Consider the following 24,937-nt stretch of genomic DNA (forward strand, 5'->3'; position numbering starts at 1 on the left):
GGCTCTGGCTCTACAGAATTGCTGTAGCTGCCAAGAATATCTGGAGAATCTCAGAGATCAGGTACTTTCAACCGTCCCCATGCCAAATTCCTTTCATCTGTTGTGACATTCTTACTGTCCCTACCCATAGGTGGAACAGCACAGGAAAGCTGTGACACAAAAGCAGCAGTTCTCCTTCCAAGCAAATAGTTGCTGTTGTGCTTCTGCAATTCTCAGGTAGTCTTCAAAAAGTAGGAGATTGCAACTAAGCCTTAGCTCTGGCCAATAGCCAAGGGGCAAGTCAGTGCCAGCATGACAAAAGCAACCACAGCTTTACCTCAGCTGTAAATACAAGGCCTGGGACTTTCCCTGAGAGTTTGACGGGAAGTTCTTTCAACCCGCTCAGCCAGACAATGCTTGCAACATCCCTTGGTCTCACCCTCCCCTGTGCGCTCGCCCTGGCTTCCCCTAGATAAGTGCCAGCAAGGCTGTTGGTGTTTCTGCACTCTGCTCCGGGCAACAGGACTTCTCTGCAGCTCCTGAGGTCTCTCTTGCTCCAGCACAAACAGCATCCCGCCGGCTGGGGAAGCACCAGCTTGCCTGGGGGAACTGCAGCAGGTTGAGCGCACAGGTGAGCTTTACTCAGAGACACAGGCTTCTCACTTCTGCAGGTGGGAACGGGGAACAAAATGGCTAAACTGTCAACCTGAGAAGTTTTGGTAGGCTTGAACTTAAATTTTTTAATCTCCTGATCCCTGCTAGACAAAAAAAAATAAAATACAAAGCCAGGTCATAGCTCCTGGTTTTGTGTTGACATTATACAACCTGTTAGTCACTAAGAGCTGATGTAAGGAAGCACTGAGACACAGGGAAGGATCTGTATCTCTAAAGTTTGGACAAACCAGAACTTTGGATTAGTCAATTGGTATTCAGAGAGCTTACACAGCAGATAACAAGTTTATTTAATCTTCCAGAGGTGTGTGCTTTAGTTAAAGAAGTGGAGAAAGCTTCTGCAAATAAGGATTGGTCAGTGGGTTTTAAATAATGAAGCTAGAAAGCGGATTTTCTTTCCTAAGCCAGAGCCAAAATTCTGGTCTGAATTTTAGTAGCAAGTCCAGGTACTCCAGGAGTGTTTGATTTACCCCAAATCATAAGTTATGACTAATAACAGTTGGAACTAATGATTCTTTTCACTTCTGGATTCATATGTGGATTTCTTGTTTTCTCTTCCCGTTCAAGCAGCATACCAATTTTAATCCTCTTTAATATTTTATAAGCAAGGGGCTTCGATGCTGCAGAAAGAAATGGATTTTTCTCAAATATTGTCTTATAACAGCTCCACATTATTAATTCAGAGAACATTTGCAGCTGTCAGAACTGTTCTTCAGCTTTGATATAGGAAAATTTCATATCCCCTCTAAATCTGCAACACAAACTGTCAGTCAGACTATAGGCCAAATTTCAAGACTGTTGAGACCTTATAAAATTACGCCGTTAGTGGAAGATGTAAATTCTTTTACAGATGTGGCCTTCCTGAAGCTCCCAGATTTGTTAATAGCAATGATTTAGACTAGCATGAAGTAGTACTGTAACTACATACCAAAATATTCCAGTAGTCATTGAGAAATCAAGCATCCCTGTACTTTCTTCCTCCATATTGGAATTTTCTTATACAAACATATCAAGCGCTTGTCATATTTGTACAATTTTAGGCAGATGGCACATTTTTATATTACTTAGTTACAGGCAGAAATGATAACCAGACCGGGAATCTACTTTGTGTTGAGAAATTATTAACAAAGTGTGTTGCCTACATTAGTGTTTTATTTCAAAGCAGGATCTCTCTTGGGAACCGACTCCGCTATCCTCCGCCACGTACCATGCAATGTTTCACATCACAGAGCAGGCTGGAGACATACAGTCTCGGCTGCTCTTGCATGAATCAAAACAATTCTACCGCTAATGTCAATTAAGCTCACAGGACAAGACCAGAGCTAGTCCAAAATAAAAACCCCAGCAATGTGCCTAGCATGGATTGCTAGCTGGGTGCTCACAACCACTTTTTCCTCCCTATAAACCAAATCCCTCAAAAATAGAGACAGCAACTGAGGCTTTCAGGGAGAGTGCTTAAAATCTGCATATTTTAAGACCTCCTTCACTGCTTCCCAGTCTATTTGTATTAAAAACTGTTTATTTGGTAACTCCAAGATTTAAGTCAACCATTTCTCCAATTCCATTCTTAGTTACAGTGCTAGTGGAGTGGAACTGCAACTTTTAAAACATTTTATATATGATGGCATTTTTACTTTATCCTACTCAGATTTTAATGTATATTGACCTCTTTGAAAGATGGTTTGGGGCAAGAGAAGGTAGGGACAGGTATCTGAATGTCACCTGTACAGATGGTTATTGCAGTTCAAATGTGGGGGAAGGTTGTCCCTGCATGCTCTAAAATAAAAAGTCAGGGTGTTTTTTCCTCTTTTGACAGCACTGTTAGACCCACATACTTTTTTCAAAATTTCTCCAACATGTATTCCCCTTAGTGAGAGCACGGCTGATGAAAGGGTCAGTAAATTCACTTACTTGGTTGTAGACGGGGCTGTGACAATTGGGTGCGCTCTCAAGTGTCCTTGTGGAGCATTTTCTCTCCCACCCACTGCCACGGTTTGCACAGGGTGCTCCGTCGGGCTGGTGGCAGGCAGTGGGTGGCAGCTCCAGTAAGTGCTGGTTATATCGGTGCTTCTTGGAAACGGACAGGGAGTGGGAATAGCTGCCAGCAAAGGCATTAATTAGAGGACTGACAAAGCTGCCTCCCAGCCTCATAGTGACTACTGAGTACAGCCCTGGAGACACAATTGCAAAGGTGGCATCAAGCTATTTTTTTTTACTTTACTAAACTGTTGAGGTGACCCTTTCCTGGTCAGATTACTGGAGGAATGCTCTAACTTTCATGGTGGTGGTGTGCTGGAGGCACAGTTTCAGGCTACCCAGCTCAGGACCGCTCCTCTTGTGCTTAGCTGAGCTGCCCTGTGTGTCACGCTGGCAAAGTGCTGTGTATCACCCTGGTTCAGTTGCAAGGCTAGGTCTAAACCTCCCCTGGGAGATGCAGATCCCATGACTTGCTTAGGAAAACATGAGGTTAGGATTAAATCAGGAGAGAGGACAGGTTCTCAGCTCAGATGGTTTCCCTCCATGTGCTTTTCCCAAGAGAAGCAGCCTCACCAAGACAAATCTGTGCAGAAAAAAAACATTTCCATAAACAGCATGATATCCCATAAAAATGAGAATATTAATAAACTTAATTTGAATTCTACAACCTGAACTGCACCAGAGCTTCATATAACTTGGCACTTCAAAGGTGCTTAATTATAATAATCTGCTACAAACTTCTTGATCAATGGTGGAAGCGGCACAGCCATCCACCTCAGACAAGTTACAGCACCTGAGGACTGGGATCAAAGTGTTTTACTGCTGCCTGTCACCAATCCATTACGGATACCAACTATGTGAACAAGTTTCTGTAGGCCTCTAGATAAACAAGCCTTAAGTGCTAAGAAATTTAGTGGAGACATTGATTGCAAAAAAGCAAAACACTTTCTGGCATCATTAGAGCACAGGAATGTTTGACAAAGGATTTCTCTGGGGTGGTCCCATGCTGCAAGGGCTGTGAGAGCAGGAAATATGTAAAAAGACATGAGTACTCACAACAAGTGGGTAATTATGCAATAGTCATAATAGCATAAAATGGTAATGCAATAAAGACAACAGGTTTATTCAGAAAATCCAGTTCCTCATTTTGTAGTGCGTTTCCTTGCTGGAGCCGCAAGAGAGGGCCACCCTGCAGGAGGAAATTATTTTGTCCAATTAGGCAATTACAAAATCAGCATGACACTTTGTTTCGCATGTCCTGGCACCCTCTTCCTTTTTCTTCAACTAACTTTAGTAAGAACACGTAAGCTTTTCATTTGTCTCTGCTGCATATCATGTCCCAAATATCCACCTTTTCCTTCACTTCAGTTGCATAGATAGGGTCCAGTACACTCCTTTCTTGCTTATTGCATGGCCTTGGCATGCAAAACCAAGAGAGCAGCTTCTGCCTTCACCCCACGTACTTCACAAGGGTAGGAGCAAGAGATACCCAGCAACCTTGGCTGAGACCCAGGAGCAAGCAGAGGACAGACACCAGGGTGACTTCTCTGTGAAGGTGGCAGCCTGTGCATAAGAGGGCTTAGGCACCAAAGTTTTCTAAGAGATCTTGTTTCAAGGTTTCCTATGCCCCTGTGCAGTGGACCGTGGCACAGGATAACTCTGGCTGCCCTGTGCTGCACTGCGAGCAATTTGGTCACAATGCTTTGCTCCAAGAACTGTAGCTCACAGGCTGTACATCCCCTGGCAGAGAGGTTTCATTTGTACCAATGCCTGGGCTAGGAGCCGAGGTAGTGACCCACATTGCACACATCCGTCCCCATTTGCCAGGCTGGGGAATTACCAGCAGCAGCTCAAGCACCTGCAAAACCTGAGCTGAACTCAAAGGAAGTTTGGGTTGGAAAAAAAACCCAAAACAAACTAGATGTTTCTCAGTATAGGATGCTGCTCTGAACAGTCCTGTAAATTTTTTAGTAATCTCATCTGTTGGTTGGTTTGGGGTTTTTTTAATTTTATAATAATGTTTTTAAATTCAGGCTTCTCAGCAGTTAATTTTCAAAGCCTGTAGCTTAAGGTTGTTTCTTAAAAAGACCTGACAAATTCAGCTCAGTATGAAGGGGAATTTCTTCCATCTTGAGAAAGGCCTGGTTCTTAAAATATTGCCTGATAAGAACTTTTCCTTGCTGAAAAATGCAACAGCATTTAAAACTCTCTCTCTTTTTTTTTTCTTTTTTTGGTGAGGAACATAATTTACTTCTGAATATATCAGTGTTCACTTTGTCCTGAAGGCAGGCATGTCTCTACAGATGCCACTCTACTTGCATCAAGTAGATGCAAGTCAAGTAGAAGAGGAAAATCTTCAAGTCCATGTAAGAGAAAGAAAGGAAACCAAAGGAACAAGTAAATACATCTAATGTACTTCATATTAAGTGAATAAGGGAGATGATAAAGTTATCCCGTGTTAAATCACATGCCTTTAAACACATTTTAGTGTATAGGCTTGTGTAAGCAAGAACACAGATGAATGAACATTCTGTAAAATCTGCTTGGCCCCATTCCAGACATGTTACAAATCCACACATATTTGTTTTGGCAAGGAAACTCCATATTCATGCTCCATTTTCTTAAATCTTTCACTATACTCTCTCTTACTCAGATTTCTAAGAGGATAAGACAGCTAAGAACATCATCACAGTGCCACACCAGTCACCTCACCTTTGATTTTATCACAGGTGTTATGAAATAACTGGGCTGCTTTTTCTTCCAGCTTGTGCCAGCCTGGTCCAAAAGCAAGCTAACTGAAAATCAACAATTCCATTAGTGTAAATGGGAAGAGAGTCAGGCTTGTCACACAGTCCTAGAGCTCATAATAAATACGTGGCTTGAACTCTTACATTTTTAGCATTCTGAAGGTCTGGTTTTGGTTGGTGGCTGCTGTAATGCACCTAATTCTAGTCTCAGTGTATCCTACTGATGGGCTATCAGTAAAAGCATCCCACATAACATCCCCTGCCTCATCCTCCGTGTCTTTCTACAGACCACAACAACGTAGGGTCACAACTGAAGAGCCATTCCTCACTTGTTTCCTTCTCTTTTGGTGGTACAGACATTCACGTGGGTGTGTGTACATAAATTTTATAGGATGTCCATTATTTTAGCCTGATTTCTGTAGGAAGTGAGATTTCTCTGGTCATGCAGAGGCATGTGAGTGTATGTATGTTTATGTGTGTTCCTCAATCATTTTTTTAGTGATGATTTCAAACAAATATACCAGGAGGAGAGAGGGCTCCATTCTCCTTGTGTTGCATGAAAAAAGGCAGCTGAAGACCCCACAGAAGAGTCCTGAAAAATGAAAGACTATACTGTGACTATATACATTTAAAAGACCCAAAAATCCATGAGAAGAAATGTTATAGGAGTCATCTTCTGTGATTGGAAACGGCATCAATCAGCACTTGTAATCAGCCAAGAAACACAAACCCCTAGGAAGCCAGGCTTCATTATTTCTAGTGTTATTTCTCTGAGATAGAGCTATTTGTTAATGTCTCTAAATGGCAGATAAAAGATGCTCAGAAGAATAACTTCACAGTGAGGGGAGGACTCAGCAGGAATCCAGGAGGTGCTTCTCCATGCACAGTGGATGTGAAAACACCTTTCACAGTCTCAGGGCATCTCCTGGGCCAACTGGGCTAAATCCAGTGCCCTCTGCACTATAGACAGTCTCTCCTTCTCACCCTTGCTCACCTTCAGGTGTTTTGTGAAATACTTTTCATTCTCCTTGCAGTTGGCTAGGCTGGATTAAAGCTTAATACCTGCACACCTCAGAACTGTACAATAGCCCTGAAAAGACTGAGGAAATTACTTAAGCTATAGCTGAGGCTTACGTGTTTGTGGGAGCAGCTGGAGGTGCTGAGATTTCCAGCCCTCTCAGTACTTTGCTATGATTTAGACAACATTAAGCACATCTATTTAGGCCTATACTTCATTTGTTTGAAGAGCCTCCAGGCAGCTTTAGTGTTCTCCTGATAAAAAGTGAAGATGTGGGAAATGCAATGTCCTCTGTAGGCGAATTTATTGTCTCAAACAATTATTTTTTATCAGCTTTGTCAAAACTTGGAGCCCAGGATTTTCTGCTGAGAAGAACAGCAGATATTCATTTGCTTGAAAGAAAATTCATGAATAATTTGTTGTAATACGTTTGTTAAGAGCTATTCTGCTCTTTTCTTTATGCATTTCAGTACTGGATTAATCATGGGAAAGTAGTTTAGCCACATGCCTTTCAGTTTTAGGTGTATCAAGCAACAGAAAATGCAGTTTATAATTCACAGCAGATTTGGTTCTACAACTGTCATCTTGTAAGAAACAGTATTTGTTGTAGTGTGTTTTCTTTCTCTCTCTGTGGGAATGGTAAAATGAAAATTTAAGTAAATGAGATTGCCTCAGAGTAGTGTACAGGCCTTTCTGAGGAGACTTTTTAAATCACATTTCACCTGTTTTCCAAGCTACAACAGGATTAATGAGTATCATGTATGTGTGAAATATACTCATAAAAATACCTCCAAAGCTGCAGCACTACATATGTAAGAAATGAAGTATTAATCACTCTCTTTCTCTACTATATTTAATGGGTTACTATATGTAATTTTAGTGTATTAGGGCATTTTTGTCTAATATACACCTTTTGATCATAGATGACAGGACAAAGCCGGATTCTCATTTGAAAAAAAAAAAAACCAAACCAAAACACAACAGTCAGGGATGACTTCTGCTTGCCAGTACATGTAACAAACAGCTATGACAATTATGAGAATAAACTCTATTCCAGAAAGAAATTGTCTGACTTTGGAGAACTTGACAGCATGGGAAACTAAAAATTACCAATGAAAAAAGTATAATTCCAAGCAAAAATATGTAGTCATTTGCTTATTTGAAGTTCACCATGCCCATCCACAGGTATACAGGGATTTGAAGGCAACAACAAAAAAAGAGACTCATTGTTAAGGAAAAAATGAAAAAATGGCCACTTCCACTGCCTTTGATATTCTTGGTTATAGGCACTGTTCTTGATTGCCACCAGCATGAGTACATGCCACCAGCACGGTGTCAAAGCACCACGGTTACAACTGCAGCCCACCCATGACTGAGAAGCAGGTATGTTTATCAGGCAGGGAAGGACCAGGTGTACACAGAGGCAATGGGGAAGCAAACATGACAGAACCTGTTCAGTCTGTTCAGCGAGGTATGAGGAAGGTCTGCAGGACACCTCCAAAGGGTATATTTTCACCAGTTAAGCCATAAATCCCAATTCAAGGTCAGTGCACAGTTGCCCAGCAGGATTAAGATGTGTATTCACATCAAGTCCGACGGCGTGCTTGGCTTTCTCTCTGTAGTGGTGGTGAGAACCTGGTTTCAAAGTGTAAGGCGCACTCTGAACCTCTGTCGGTGAAATGAGTTGCAGTGTGCTCAGCCCTGCCTGTGTGGTTCAAACTACATAAACAAGTTCTTAAATCCATGTAAGGAACTGCATGTTTTCAGGTGCTTTCTGAGCAGAGATGCAGAGCTTTGGCTGAAAAAGACCTTTAGCAGGGGCTTGAAGACTTATGTATGTGGATGCTGTGTGAGAAAGTTCAGCTGATCCTTGCGATGATGAGAGATTTGGGGGGGGAAAAAAAGAAAACAGAAACAGACAAATACTCTGTGTTAAAAAAGCACTGCAGTTAAGGTGACATGTGAGAAGTCATGTCAGCAGCTTAAAATGAGGTCTACAGGAGGGCACCGTCTGAACCCAGACTGCTTATCCCAGATGTCCTGGTTTCAGTACTGTACAAGCAGCGTTAAACACCACAGGTTAGTGAACCTGAGGGAAGAATTAACTTCTTCCTGCAGCAGGATACTATTATAGTTCAGCTGTGCAATGTACTAAATTTAATAAGCTCCAAAGTGTCAACCCAAGTGTCTCCCCATCATTATAGAAAAATAACCCTTTTGAAGTCTGGTAAAACAAGCTTTTTCTAGAAAGGTGAACCTAGAAAACAGAATTTTTGTACTGATATTCTAGTACATGAATCACTGGATATGCAGTCAATGCTGTTGTCATGACTCCTGTGTAACTGTATACAGATTCACGCAGGTGAATGTACCCCAAGCGTGCTATATAATCGGCCAGATGTATTATGTCAGGACCTTTATTTGCCTCCAGAATTTTGTACTAGAACAATGGCAAGTTGCTCCAGAGAGGCCATTCTGATGCCTAGCACTGTTTATTATTTGCATAGTGTATCAGAGTCTCTGCTGTGACTTACAAGGAAATAGCAGTCAAAATATTTAGTTTACATAGAAAGAGGGCCTTTGATACTTCACTTTTTAAAGTTATGCTCCCATAATATTTGTTCTGTATATAATCTTTATGGCCACCTTTGGGATTATGATTTTTACAATGAGCTTAAAAAGAAGAAAAAGAAAAAGATGATAAATGGATCGGTGTTGTAAATCTTAAGACTAGTTCCCCTAGCAGACACCACAACCTACCTGGATCACAGCTGTGCTGTCCATTAACTCTTTTCTTATTCTACTTACAAACCTTTATTTTACATGGCTATGGATCAAAATCCTGGTGATACCTTGGCCATTTATCTTCTCATATCCTTCTTCATCTCCTAAACTTCTGCCCTGCATCAAAAGATAAAAGAAAATAGATCCAGTAGAAGGCTTTTGAAAATTATAGAGGGGAAAATACAGAGGTTCTGCAACACCTGGGAGCTACCACAGGTCACCAGACGAGATCAAGTGGTCAAAAATGGACTTGTCCACCTAGCAGAATAATAAGCAGAGTATACTTGATTTTGAAGGTGGGAAAGTGATGTTCCATGAGAAGTACAACTTGAGAGCAAAATGGAGTTAGAAGATTTGATAGCTGCTTAACGAAACTATGTCAAAAGCAGAGACATAAAGATTGCAGCGTAGAACAAGGACTGCAATAAGACAGCACCATGGCTGGCACTCTGAGTTCTTCAGACACTTCAGACTTAAATAACATACATAAATCAAAATCTATGGGCAAGCACAGAAGAATAGTACTAATATGTTGATAAGATTTGAAAAGCCACAGCACAAAAAGAAATGTAATTAGTAAGGTACCTCTAGAATAACAAAAAGTTTCCTGTAAAAACATAAACTGTTAAAGGAAAATCAAGGAGAGAACTGATCCACCCCACAACTGAGAGAAAGCTACTGACTAATGACTTGAAGAAAGCCACCTCTGTAATGCCTATTTTGTTCTTTCTTCACTAGAAGGGTCAACCATGATAAAAGGGTTTACATCAGTAGCAAAGAACTGAAAATTCTGGCTAGATGACAGAAAAGAGATTAGGCCGTGCTCAGGTGAGTTAAATGACCTGAGATCAGCAAGGCTGATGGAATTCAGTTCACATTGTTCAGGGGATAACTGAAGCATTTCCACAGCCATTAATAACTATCTTTAAGAACTGTGTGGAAGAGGTGAAGTTTTGAAAGACTGGAAAGGCAAGAATAACAGCTATCTTTAAAAGTAAGAAGAAAGAGGAGGTGCAGAATTATGGCCCAATACATTTAAGTACAATTCTCAAACAGAGGAAGCAAAGGGAAGATAAGAAAGAAATGGGTTACAGGCACATGGATTAATCACAAACAAATCATTCCAAACCAACCTCATTTCCTCTTATAACAGGATAACAGTCCTTGTGAATCACAGAGGCTATACAACTTGACAAGTGAAGTTTTGCTATGGTAAATGTTAGAGAAGATTTTTCAAAAGCATACTAGGAAAACGCAGCCTAGATTAAACTAATATAAGGTAAGGTTCTGCAGAACTAGTGAGAGAAACATTTTCAGTCTCTCAGTTAATCAATGTCAAAACAGAAGACTACATTTACTGCAGATATACAGGAGGTCTCTCCTGGCAAAAGTCCTGTTCCAGAATGTCATTAAATGGTGTAGATACCAGAATAGACACTGTGCTTATTAAAGCTGACAATCTGACAAAGTTGAAAAGGGCTGCAAGCACATTAGAGGACAGGCTTAGAAATCAAAATGATCTTGACAAATTGAAGCTACAGTTTGAAAATATATGGTGCTATTCAACAGGGACAAGTGCACAATACAGCTCTGAGTCAGAGAAAAACTACAGAAATTGAGGATGGAGCAAGTGACATAGGAGCAGCCCAATTAAAGGATTTGGCTGTAGCAGGATGCATTTATATTAGTATTCCAGCTCTGATCAGATGTAGAAGCAGATCACCACTTTTCAAGCTTTGCTTTACACCACAGAGAACTCTTAGAGCTTATGAAACTCGATGCCTTTCCATGAAAGCTGAGCCAGAAGACATGCCTTTGGTGCACCCCAAAGCACTGCAGCTGCTAGTGGGCACTCAGGCTGCAATACTAAACCAAAGCTAGTCCAAGGTGGAAGTCTATGACACACGGATAGTGTAAACAACATGTGCTCAGCACCAGCTGTTTCAGTCTACATCTTGGTTCCTGTTGCCACACACTATTTGTTAAAGTACTCATCCTTTTAATGCATCACAACCTGACTATGAATCAGCTGCGCTGTGAATAAAACAAATGTGACAGTGAGATGATGTGTTGCCTATGAGGCAAGTGGATCTTCTTCTCTCTGGTAAGATCTCAGCAAGAGTACTGCACTCAGTTTTAGCACCATACTTTTAATTAACCGTTGGAGCACTTTAGCCTACCAAGATCAGAAGAAAGCCATGAGAAAGATTACCACTCTCAGAAGCATGACTTGCAGGGAAAGATCTGGGGTTGTTTCGTCTAGAGAAGAAAAGGGTGAAATGGTAACAGCTTTCATGTCCAACAAAGGCTGCTGCAAAGAGAAGGGGGATAAATTGACACCTGGATCTGCTGTGGAGGAGGTGACACAGATTACATATAGGAAAATCTGCCTCAGAAAGCAATAAGCAAGGAAAACTTCAGCATCCACAACACAGGAAGGTTTTACAAACAGGTTAGACAAGCACCTGTCAGACTTTGTCTAAGCATAGTTCATCCTGCCTTAGGGAGGGACACGGACTAGATAATCTCTTGAGATGACCACCAGTTATTTGGTTTGCTTCCTTTTAAAATATAAATAGTAAAACTACTCTTTCCTGCTCCTTTCATCTTGCCTTTCTACCTTTTGAATCATTTTACTCATCTCCTGTCTGCCATTTCATGTTACACCTTTCTGATCTTTCCATTATCCATCCCAGTCTACATCTCAGTCCCATCTCTGCCTTTCCACTTTTGGCACCGTACTTCATCTGTGGCGTTGCTTCCCTAGGAAATCCCTCCTTTTTCCCACGTGTGAAGCAATGTGCCTGTCTTCATTCACACTCCTACATAACTGAAGTACTTGCATATAACTGCTGAACTAAACATTGAACCTTCATTCAATTCCCCTGGTGTTTATGCAGTGGGTAGAAGCAACAGTTCTGCAGTTAGCTTCTTTTTTTTTTTCTTTCCGCACCTCCTTTTATCATTACTGACCAAGTAAACTCAGAGATTACCACCATTTTCCTTCAAATAGTATAAGTCAGTGGATAACAATGCAGAAGAGAAAGGATGCAGTTAATCATTACAGAAGCTTACAAGGAATATCTTTCAAATAACAAAAGGCATCACTAGCGCTCTAATGTTAGGGGGATGGACATAAGCAAAAAGGTTATGTATGAACACAAATCTCTGTGGCTTTTTTCAGATAATACATGGCTACATATATAAAATTACTGGTATTTCTGCTTTCCTCTGGCACACTGAGAGAGCTCAGCATAACCCCCGGGCATGGAGCAGACCCCCAGTGCCATCAGCTGCTTCCAGAGACCCCAGTGTCAGCCTTTGGGCTGAGCTCCCAGACACCAGGCTGGCACTCTGTCCCTTGTGATGTACTTCTGCTTCCCATCTTTCACACTGACATATGACAATAAAACACCTTATCCTGTAGAAAATTACTGTCCTATAGAAAATTACTCTCTTTTCACATTGTAGCTATCGCCATCATGGACTCTGGGAGGCCATTTTCCTTGTTTTGCCTTTGCACCCACCCAGTTGCCATCAGAGGCTGCATTTTCTTCAAATACACACAGCAAAGTCAGAATTTATATACACACTGTCTATGTGCTCATAACCTATCGCCTGAATTAACCTCCAGAAGGTCACTGCAAAACCCACAAGCTTCTTTTAGTTCAACAACAGCCAGCTGGCACAAAGACGTGTTGAAAGGAAGGAAGGAAGGAAAAAAAGGCTTCAATGGAGAAAATTAATTTCATTTCTGTCTTTGTTAGAAAGAGGCATGGTCCAGAAGGCCTGGGATTTAAAAGCAAATTTGCCTTGTCTTACATGTAATTTTTCAGAATAAATATTAAATTCACATCAGTTTTTACAATATAACTTAATCTGTTAAAAATTCATTAGTGACCAGTTTATTTCTAATATATAATGTGTACCATCATAACAGCTATGGGCATCCCCATTAAGTAATTCTTAAAAACAAAAGGTAAATTCTGCTTACTTTATTCAAGCAAATTGTCCTTCTTGTAAAAATGGTATTAAGCTAAATTAGATCACCAGTATTAAAGACAGCTTTAACTCTCTTCAGCCTTCTATGGAATATTATCCACTTCCTTGTACAAGTCCCCTTAAATCTTAGATAGTACTCCAAGAAACTGTATTTTGAAAAAAAAGAATTTTCCTTACATTAATTTTTCTTTTCGTCTCCCTCTTTTTCTGTTTTCTGTTTTCTGGCAAGATGAGTTAAGTGTTCCCTAGTAAATGAGACATTCAGCATTAGTGAACATCAGAAGCACTTTATAGACTTATTTCTTGCTAGTGGATCCATTTCTGTATTCAATATTCTTATATAAGCCCAAACATAACATAACTTTAACTGATCTACCAAATATAATACGTGGTAACATCCATTTGAGGTTTGGTTTTTGCGAGTCTTACTTTGGAGAGGAGAATGATCTGCATAGTTCACTCAGCAATAACTTAATGATTTCTTAGGGCAAATAACAAAGTTTTTAAATGGTCAATCGTGTGCTACAACTAAATTCTACTTTCCATTTTAGAAAAGAGCCTACTTTGTTAAAAGGAAAAATTAAGAAGAAAGGAAAGTTGAGTCTTATTAGTTGGACCATTTATTAATGTTGCATATGCAGTTCTTCTGTGCTTTTGGAAATATGGACCAACCCCAAAAAGGAATTTCATAGCTTTAGTCACGTTAGAGCCTCATGGGACATTAATAAAGCCCTCAGAGAAGGATTTTTACATATGTCAAAAAGGACTTTGCATTTGTATGCATGTGTCAGAGCACACAAATATGCAAAAGACATTCAGATGGCTCCCTTTGAAGATCTGTTTTCATGCTCAGTGTGTTACTTGATGAAGTACACAGAGTCCAGCTGGATAGCTGGGACCGCAGCTTGAGGAGAGCTGGGGTTAACACCCTGCTGCGCTGCAAAGCCTCCCGGGGGCCCTGCTCCAGCCACACAGCCCCGGAGCACACAGATCCTCGGGCTCTTCTCTGCCTGAACTGATGCCTTCCCCTAATGACCAGAAGCAAACTCCCTTGGCAGCTCTCTAAATCCCAGGGCTTCCACAGCTTACTGCAGGAACCGTGCTGGGCAGGCACTGATGCCAACTGGTGGCCAGCTAGCTACATACAGAGGTAGTTCAAGCCAAAATCTTCACACATGATTCTCAGAACAAGCGTTTCTCTGCCTATCTTGCTACTGAAGCTTACACCCTACAGCACAGGCCAAAAATGTGTGCATCCCTGATTCACGGTCCTCAACTCTAGGTCACAGCAGGGTAGGGGGAAGTTCAGGCTTGATTTTTTTTTTCAGCAAAAAAAATGCAAGTTTTGAGTCAAACAATTTAAAATCATGCCAGATTTTTAAAAAGCAGAAACTGTTCTGGCTAGACAAAAATGTAAAATAAAGTGCAGAACATCATCTCAGTATTTTTAAATGGCAGTTTCATTTTGAATGGTGCTTCACAGAAGAATGTAAGCAAAGGGTTAATAAACAGCAAGTAGCAAAGCAGTTGTTTTGGGTCTAGCTAACCATTTCATGCATTTCTTTCCTGCAAACTGGCAAATCAATTATTCCCACAGCTTTAATTAAGACAGTTACCTGTGATGCAGTGAAAGACTTGAATCAGGGTTCCTGCAAATTAAATGGCCGGTCTAAGTACTAAAATGCTTGCCAGGCCAAGAGAGGGGTGTCTCAGGGTCTCCTGCTGGAGGTCTTCCTTTGGGCCTTGGGTTTTCTGGTCTGAGTTCACCTTTTGTAAAGTGAGGACAACAGCGTGTGGACCTAATGCAAGACCTCTGGAGCAGACCTTTTTGATTCTGTATTTGTATCATGGGTCTCACTCTTGCAAGTACAGAGCGTACGTACTGCTATGGCATGGATAATACATTAAAGACTTTGAAGCTTCCAGGTACAGTGATAAAGGAGGACAGATAAAAACCTCAAAGAGAATTTTATTATGAGTAATATATAAATATCAGAAATCTATGTTCAACATGAATTATTCCAATTCCACTATCCAAATGCTTAATAGGACATTCTTCAGGAAATTGAAGAACAACAATAAAACAAACTGGCACTGACTAGTTGTATTAAGGAAATACTGAGGACAACAGATAGGTTTGTAGCTACCTTTTACAGTATCTCTTCTTCAAGTATTTCACAAAAGACCTTCCAGGTTCTAATCTGACTAGAAACTAGAAACACACTCCTCTTCAATGTTTTTCTATAGCACAAGTAAGTAGTGTGCTCCGGTATCTTTTTGTCCTGCTTTCCTTTTGAGAGAGGAAAACTGCAACAGTTCAGCTGAATGTTAAAATCCACAAAATAGATGGAGAAGAGGGTGCCATAAGAGATGGAGAGGTGAATATCTAGAACTGTTTTTTAAAAACTGTACGGAAATCTTCTGAGAGTGTGTATTCAGAAAAGTGTGCAGAAAGCACATTAAGAGGCAAGAAAACTCAGTTATTTATTTTATATAGCCAGAATGGCTGCTAACCTTCCATTTTCAAGAGCTTGATGTTCTACTTAGTTTGTTCTCATAACTCTTTTTTTTTTTTTTTTTTAAACAGATGAATAAAAATTCTTCCAACATAATGGCTTTGGCTCCCAACACTTCTAACAAAAAAGAGACAGTGTGCATATTTGGAACTGGAGATTTTGGAAGAGCTCTGGGGCAAAAAATGATTCAGTCCGGCTACCCCATTGTGTTTGGAAGCCGGAGCACACAGAGATCCAGCCTTATTCCCAAGGATGCAAAGGTGATGAGCCATGCAGAGGCAGCACAGAAAGCTTCCATCATCATTATAGCAATCCAGAGGCAAAATTACAACTTCCTTACACCACTAGCAGAAATTCTCCATGGAAAAATCTTGGTGGACGTAAGCAACAACTTAAAAATAAACCAGTATCCTGAATCCAATGCAGAGTACCTCGCTCAGCTGGTGCCTGGTGCCAAGGTTGTGAAAGCCTTTAACACTGTGTCAGCCTGGGCTTTGCAGTCAGGTGCACTGGATGCAAGCCGGCAGGTAAGACTGAGCAACGGGGGTTTCCTATGTCATAGAGTTATGTATCATATGGCTTCTTAACAGCTAGACAGAACACGCACGAGACATACAAATCAGACAAAGTTGAGATGGTATTTTCACTATAATCACCCTTTTCAAATTAAATGGGAACTAAAACTTACTTACTTTTGGCTTGTAATATGGCACGACAAGGAATATCAATAGCTTGCCTCTGAACTCAGCGTTTGGAGATACTAGAGAAGTAAGGAAAGAAAGATAGCCGAGCTCCAAACAGAGAAACAGCAAATCAGGAGGAAATGAGGGTTGCGTCAGTTGTTTACCAGGTTCTAAAGTTAAACAGAAAGGAGATAGGAAGAATACATCAAAGTAAGAATAAAACTGAAGAGAGCAAAAACAGGGAGGCAAGGGATATGATGGGGCAACAGAATGAGTATAGGCAGCAGAAGTGAGCTGGAAGGTGAATAAATTAAGTTTTCTAAATTGGAATCCATCACCATAGAAGTTTAATATGACAACAGTGTGTGAAAACTATTTTAACCAGCTCCTTAACCACGGGCCAGTGAGCACAGGCCATAGGAATCAACACAACAGCTTACTTCAAGACAAGTAATTTGTTATTACTCTGTTTTCTACTGCTGTGAGGGACAATGCTCTTGAAGAATGTACGAAATCAGCCAGCCACTCAAACCCAAACCATTACTAGCTTTGTTTTCTGCTGCCAAATAAACCATTTAGCCAAAGACCCAAGGATTTCCAAGCCTAGGCTGTACAAGCCTTTATCATATCAATGGGAGCAGAAGTTGCCCCCTTTCTCCCAGTTCCAAAGAAGTACTGTCTTGCACACTCACAGAAAAGTTGGTTTCTTAACTATTTTACTAGACTTGGAAAGAAATATTTATTTTTGTGATAGAGCAATCATGTTTTAAAGACCTCTGTCCCCAGTTCCCTCGAGTACTTACAGACCACTGTAGGAGCAATTGAAAATTGTGCTCCAATTTACTCCTATTGAAAATTTTGCTCCTATTTACTCCAATAAAATCTCGTGCTTACAAACCACTTGCAGGTCTTCAGAAGAGTATGTCAAGTCTTTCAGGCAAAGACTTGCACTGTGTGTTATACATTACTCCTTTCAGACACAAAATTTTGCCACTTGAAACTATCTCCTTCCCCAAATAAAAGATTCTTATTCTTAGTTCTTGCACTTGTTGGCCAAGAAAGTAACTGTAGGTTACTTTTTGCCTTTATAAATTAAGGCCAGTAGGGAATCCAACAAGTAGCCTAGGAAACTTGTGCTCATCGTCCATATCCAGGTAGGACGGCAGTAGAGAATGTCACAAAAATCTGTCTAAATAAAACTTTTGTTTGTTTTTGGCTGCAGGTGTTTGTCTGTGGAGATGACATGGAAGCTAAACAAAGGGTGATGGATATTGTTCGTGCACTGGGTCTCACTCCATTAGATAAGGGATCCCTCTTGGCAGCTCAGGAAATAGAAAATTACCCTCTGCAGCTGTTTCCAATGTGGAAGTTTCCCATCCTTTTGTCCCTTGGCCTAACCACCTTCTTCTTCTTCTACTGTTTGACTCATAGGGTAATTTACCCTTATGTTAATGAAAACAAAGACTTTTCATTTTTTATTGCAATTTCCATTCCAAATCAGATCTGCCCTATATTGGCACTCATCCTTCTTTCCTTGGTTTATGTTCCTGGTGTGTTTGCTGCAATTATTCAGTTATACAGAGGTACCAAATACCACCGTTTCCCAGACTGGCTGGACAAATGGATGCTGTGTAGGAAACAACTTGGACTAGTAGCCTTGGCATTTGCTTCTCTGCATGTTTTGTACACTCTTGTCATCCCAATTCGCTCCTTCGTAAGATGGAAAATCAGCAGTCGAATCATCTCCCTGGTAAGTTTCGTCCCCTGTTCTATGCCTGCCTTTCTTTGGGCCATATTACAAATACTACCTTCTACCTTGAGCTTCAGAAATTCACATGGACAGACTAAGGTTATTTTCATAATTTTTCTGTTCCTTTTAACTATTGGTATATCTGAATTTTGATGGTATTACATTGAGTTGAGGGGATTTCTGACCTCAGTCTTCCTCCTAGACAGTTTACATATTAATAAAATAAGCAGGGAAAATGTAAACATTAAGAGTATTTTAAAGAAACTTCCTTATTTCTCCATATACCTTTAAGAATGACACGTATTTTTACCTTAAAAATGGCACATATTTTGACTTCCTGACCTTATTTAACAAGAAAGGATCACATACCTGTCCTCAACAGCAGGTCTACAGAAGCGTAAAACATGCACCATGATTACAGGTACATGGAATGTATATGGAATGTAATGCCTCTTCTGCTTTTGAATAGGCATTCCAAGTAAATCTCTAATTATTTTCAGAGAGTTAACGTATAACATTTATCTCCTAGTTACCTTAAAGGATATTTTTTCTGCATTGATTCTAAAACTGTTATCACTAAGGTGTACCTGGTCTTCTTTTCCTCAGGCACTGAACAATGAAACAGAACCACTCAACACCACTAATGCCTGGCTTAGTGACTCTTACGTGGCTTTGGGGATTTTAGGATTTTTTTTATTTGTTCTTCTGGGAATAACTTCCTTGCCTTCAGTCAGCAACAATGTCAACTGGCGAGAATTTCGATTTGTACAGGTAAGAAAAAGACTTATTCTAAAAAAAACTTCTTCCCTTATAAACTATGACCACAGGCAGGTTTACTAGAGACTTAGGGCCTTCCTCCATTAGTATCTCCAAATGTGATGTGTGCACTATCCACCATCACACAGTGAAGAAAAAAAAATCTACATGGCTATACAGCTCACCTGTAAGAAACCACAACTGTTCTGATGGCTACTTATGTTACAACTGGGATTACTGCATTAGCAAGAGAAAACTGGGAAGAGATGAACTCCTAAATGACAAAGAGAAAACCAACACTGGAATTACCAAATTCCACAATTATACTAAGTCGCAAAATACTTTAGCTATTTATTGGGCTAATTCTGTTGGTTCGCAAGATAGTTCAGTTATCTCAAAATAGGTCTGAAAAAAAGACTTTATAACTCAGATCCTTTCAGTGCCAAGGATCTGAAGAGAATCTGCAGGTTTTGCAGACTCTAAAAACCGCTGTGCCTATAAACAGGCTGCCCTTGATAACACTATAATCTAAGCCCCCCGTTCGGAGGAAGCTTGGTGCAAGCTGCCATGCCTCTGCAGGAGCTGGGTTGGCAGGGGAGGGGAGGCAAGGGAAGGGGAAATTACTATCAATGAATGTTTTATCAAGGCCAAAAACTTGCACAGTATGGTAGTTCTGGATGGATTAGCATTAGAGCATATAAAAGCTTGGATCTCTCCACTGAATTTCAGCATTTTCTCTGCATTTTCACAAACATGATAACCACTAGGCAGTATGTGTAAGCTAGCAAAAATTATCAGGATAGTTGATGGAGGAAAAAAACAAGTGTGATTCACCTAGATCTATTTGAATGAATCTTAATTAAATAAAACAGTAAGAGCCTTTATATTATATAAAGCAGTTTCATTTCAGCAGCCCCCAATTATTCCTAAAATTGGCACATTCCACAAAGCTTACCGTGTCCTTTAGACTGCATTTGTACTGGTTTAATTTACTGTTTTAACCTCCTCTTCTTCTTCTCTTTCCTTTGTTCTCCCCTAGTCCAAACTCGGATATCTGACACTGACTTTGTGCACTGCACACACCCTGGTTTATGGTGGAAAACAGTTCCTGAACCCATCATCGTACAGATGGTATCTTCCAAGTGCCTATATGCTCTCCCTCATTATTCCATGTATTGTACTGGTCATCAAATTTTTCCTGATATTTCCTTGTCTGGACAAACCTCTCACACAAATTCGACAGGGCTGGGAGAGGAATCCCCAGTACTCAGAACAGTCAAATTACATTATCAACAAGTCTGCTGTATAATTAGACTAACCTGAATTATCAAAAAGAAGAAAAAAAAATATCATGAAGGCATATCAAAATGAAGTCCTGAGCCTCCTTTATCTGGGGAGTGAGATAAAAAGTGAAAAACTTGGCCAGGCCCTGAGTAAAATAAAGCCACCCTAATGATGCGCTTAAAATACAAATCAAGTGAGGCCATTGAGTTCCTGCACCTCAGGCATGCTTTCACAAGGTGCTGGCCCTCTCTTTTGCTCAGTATATTGCCCCTTGCCTATTCACCCTCCATTACTAAGAAGAGTATGAGAGAAGTAAGTGGTGCTCCATGTCCCTCCCCTGTTGCTCCAAACCTCCTCCCAAGGCTGGGCAAAACCAGACTAACCTTTGGCATTAGGTGGCATCTGCTCCTCTTCCATATCCTGCCCGTTGGGACTGAGGTCTACATGCAGCCACACACATCCAAACAGATCCAACGCACACGTGTATGAACGTACACCCTCCTTCCACCCCAGAAGCCACCAGCACCCATAGAATGGGTGCAGGATGGTTGCTGACTGAGGAAGAGCTCTCTTCTTCACAGCATTAGTTTATCCTCCATTAACATCCGATCCAAAAGAAACCTGTGTTCATACCTGAGAGACAGTTGAGTAAGATTGGTTTGTGCACAGGAACTCTAATGTTAGAAGTGTATGGGACAAGGATTACTGAATTCTTGCTTGTACCACTGTACCAGAAACTCAGGTTGCAAGGGGATGGAGGAAAGACCAAAATGGCAGAAAGGCATAAGATGTGCTCACAAGCCTAAGTTTGTCAAGTACAGGCAAAAAGTGATCATTTTTTGTGCAAGCAGTGAGTTGTAAAGAAACAAACTGAAAGAAAAACCTATTATATCAAGGGGTTGTATTATATGTCATGGTTATATCTCATGAAGATAATATTGTTGGGTTTCCAAAAAATAAATCTTTGGATGCAACATTACAGCTATTCTATGAAAATATACATACTTTAACCACAATAAAGAATTTTTATTACAGTGTTGAGCTTTGTCATCATTTCTGGAACTTCTTTTGATACGATGCAGCTGATGGTATGCTTATTTGCACAAAGGTGTTGAAGATGTTAGAGGGCCTTGGGGCAAGGAATAAAATAGGATCCTGTTTTCAGCCAGCTGCCTAGGCTCACCTTCCCCCCATCTTTGCTTGCTCCTTGGTTGCTCACATAAGCAGATCTTTGCTTAGTTATCAAAGCGGGCTGAGGATGTGTGGAAAAAACAGGATTCAGCTGGGATGGTGACCTCATGTTAAATTGCAAACGATCTGACAACCTCCTTTGCATTGGAGAATAAAGAAAAGACAGAACATGTTTGTTTTTATAGGAAAATAATTGCTTACTATCTTTTGTCTCTCTGTTGTTCTCCTCCCTGTCCATAAAGAGGATAAATACAAATAGAAATGTATGAGCACACTATATAGTATAGCTAACTGTACTTTCAAACAAGCACTATCAAGCAGATTTAAATAACAAAACAAAACTATCTGAACAATACTTCTCAAAACATTCCTCAACAATGGGGTCTTTTTTAGTTCCAGACATACATCCCCTCTTCATTTCATCCTCTGGCCCAGAAAGAACATGTTCTTACTACACAAAAGAATGGTAAAGGACCCTGAAATATCAGCAATTTATAGAGTCAGATTTCTTGGAAATAATTCTGGCACCATAGTACTCTTACTAACCAGCACTGGTGTATATGTCATACTTGGCATGTCATAAGCTGATATGCATACGTTGATGTAGGTCTGTATAGAAGTTTTCCTTGGTCTGACACATGACAGTGTAATACTCCGTTTCAAGCTTCCTTCAAAGACCTTCCATGTTAATCTTACAGAATCGTTTACTGCAGAAGGGGTTGGGTATGGGCTGAGAAGGGCTAAGGGACAACACTGTTGTGAGGTTGCCTATAACACCACTTTACAGGTCCCTGAAGAAGGGGAGAGAGAGGCAGAAGCAGCAGAGAGAAGGAGAGCGAGAGAGACAGAGACACTGTGTGTATATAGGTAGAAGAGAAAGGGACAGACACAGCAGAAATAGTAGCAGCAGCCTGAGTGAATATCCTCTAGATTTGCCATTTTGGGGCCAAATTCTGGTCCCAGTGACACAGTTATGCCAGATTTATGTTATTACAAATAGTGATAGTTCCAAGACACTGATACAGATTGTGGGGTTTTTATTACTTTTTAAAGGATTTACTTTTGGGGTTTCTGCCTATCCTGATACATATCTGAAAACTGCCCTTTTCTCTTTCTCACAGCTGAACCTATGGGTTGGAGTTTAAACTGCAACAGTCAGGGCCAGTAACACCCATTTAAAAGCTATGCTTTCTGAAATACAAACACTGCAAGTGCCCTGCCTCCTTTCCTCTCAGCAAGCAAGGCTCCTGTGTGTCTCCGAGTGCCTTGTGTTGAAGAGGACAGGCCAAACCAGGTCTTCTTTACCCTCGCTGAGAATCAGTGCCAGCTAACTGTGGCCTGACCGAATGCACTCACCGCTGAACCATAGTCTCAGGCACAAGGAGGACTGTAGTTCTGGCTGGAAAGACAAAAGAACTTCTTCAGGGACTGATACCACGTTGCTTTGTTACGCCAAAACACCAACTGCGATTTACGGAAAATGCTAAGCAGCTAGGTACAATTTGCAATTTACTGTTCACTCCAAGAATAAAGTGCCAGTATCTGCTGCATACAAGCTGAGGAGACAATGCAGGCTGTTTGCATGGGGTGCTGGCGGCAGCTCTCAGGAGCTGATCCAAAGATCTCACATCTGAAGTCAGCAGCAGGCTCTTTGTCGACTTCAGCAAATAATACGTCAGATCTCCAGCAGCACTTGTTTTTTCCAGTCAAAGTGAGGGATTTCATATCCTGTTATTCTTGGGCAGCTGGGGAGTATTTGCTTCACAAATTTACATATTTATTTCTTGAACATTGTAGAGAAAAAAATCCTTTTCCTTCAGTAATCTTACATGATAGTTAAACTAAAAGCGTTCAATGGCAATATTTTGAAAACAACAACCAGTGCTATGAAAACTTTGGTAGCTTGTATACATTTCTCATGGCTGAACTCTTCATATGATAATTTTTTTTTCTAATGTACTGACAAAACCTGGTCACAGAGGACATCAGAAGGATCATAACATGAATTTTGGAAAGGGTGTTTTCTATATGGTCCCCAGAAGCCAAGAAGAGCATTTATGTGCATATGTTCAAATGTCATTCTAAGAATTCCTGCAGGAATAAAGCATTGACTCTCAAATCTACTTCTAAATCAGAGTCAACACTCAGAAAATATAAATTACAGCTTTTAAAATAAATGGTCATGTGGACATTGTCACAATATCAGCTAAGCCTGGATTCCACTGCATAAGAAAGATATGTTCTGATGGAGAGCACTACAGTACAATGTGATTTTTAGACCTCTACATCCTGTGTGGTGCGGCTAATTTAACTTCATTTTACCTTTTTGTTATACCTAAGGAATATCCATTTCAACCAAAAAAAAAACGCACTTATTATTGAAAATAAAGTATTTTAATTAATTAGATTTATTTGAGACAGTAATGGGATGTCAGATACGCATTGGCCCCAGGGGATGCAGCTGACACCACAGATACTAATGGATCTTGAATCTTGGCGATCTGAGCAATTCCCTTCCCTTCCACCACACCACACTGCAAGTCCTGAGATCTGCAAGTTATTTTTGCTCTGCAGCATGACCTTCTGTCGGCCTTCCCTGCCTTATCTAACAGTCACCTCTCACTCCAAGACATGGTCATGACCCAGTCTAGAAAACCCCTTTTTTTCCAGCATGCCAGGTTTTTGCAGCTTGGCTCGTTACCTCCTATCAGACACAAGATTTTACAAGAGCATCTCTTGTCTCAAACAGTTTGATTCAGGCTCAAAAGCCTGTTTGATTCACTAGCCAAAATAATGAACTAGTGAATAGTGTGCACACTCACAGGAACTATGCAGCCCATATTCCGCTGCTCTTCCATACTATGATTAACATAAGTAATAAATCTTCAGTGTTCCCATAATAGCCCAAATATGGCTTCTCTTCCACCCACTATGTGCAGAAGCTTTTCTGTCCTATAGAGACTCCCTTTTTCCTCTGCATTATACATGCTTCTGTTGTGGATCTCCATTTATATCTCTAATTCCTGACATTAATATGAATTATTTGTTCCCTGGAGGAAAGTTGGCATTCCTCAAGATATTCTTATATTTTTATACATATGTGTGTATATATCGTGATAAGAAAAACTGCACATCTCTTATTGTTGCACATTGCCTTAATTGAACGTTCTTGAATCTCAGAATCCAGAATTGATATAAATACTAGCTCTGACAAGACTAGACCCCTGACATATTATTTTCTTATAAAGAACCGCAGTGCTACAAAAAAATACACTGCAGAATCTTGAAAGGACATGCACAGACCTCAGAAAATTGCATGAAACAGCTAATGTCTCCAAATGCTGCAAACCAGAAGTGGTAATTTTTTGTTTATGTGGGTTCACACACATTCTTTTTTCCTGTCTCTTTTTGCTTCCACATCCAGATTCTCTTATTATTTGAGATTCATTCAAATACAGACCCTTCACTGTGTTTGCTTCCCTTCCCACTTGCTCAGATTTAATCTAGGAAAAGCTTAACTGCAATCAGTAGACTCAAGCTATTAAACATCAGCACAGAGGTCTTTCCTGGTTTATTAC

General features: G+C 40.4%; 1 protein-coding gene across 2 annotated transcripts; it reads left to right on the top strand.

The window, feature by feature from the left end:
• Positions 1-363: 363 nt before the first annotated feature.
• Positions 364-21,202, top strand: STEAP4 (STEAP4 metalloreductase). 2 transcript variants are annotated; one of them, XM_040591934.1, is made up of 5 exons: positions 364-610; positions 15,767-16,222; positions 17,952-18,128; positions 18,735-18,899; positions 19,924-21,202. In XM_040591934.1, the coding sequence occupies exons 2-5, from the start codon at positions 15,767-15,769 to the stop codon at positions 20,191-20,193; spliced, it is 1,068 nt and encodes a 355-aa protein (XP_040447868.1). In that variant the 5' UTR covers positions 364-610; the 3' UTR covers positions 20,194-21,202. The 2 variants fall into 2 exon arrangements, with proteins under 2 accessions (XP_040447868.1, XP_040447867.1); XM_040591933.1 differs by having other exon boundaries at positions 365-610; positions 17,601-18,128.
• Positions 21,203-24,937: the final 3,735 nt, after the last annotated feature.

The sequence above is a fragment of the Falco naumanni genome, chromosome 4, assembly GCF_017639655.2.
Source record: "Falco naumanni isolate bFalNau1 chromosome 4, bFalNau1.pat, whole genome shotgun sequence".
Lineage (NCBI taxonomy): Eukaryota > Metazoa > Chordata > Aves > Falconiformes > Falconidae > Falco > Falco naumanni.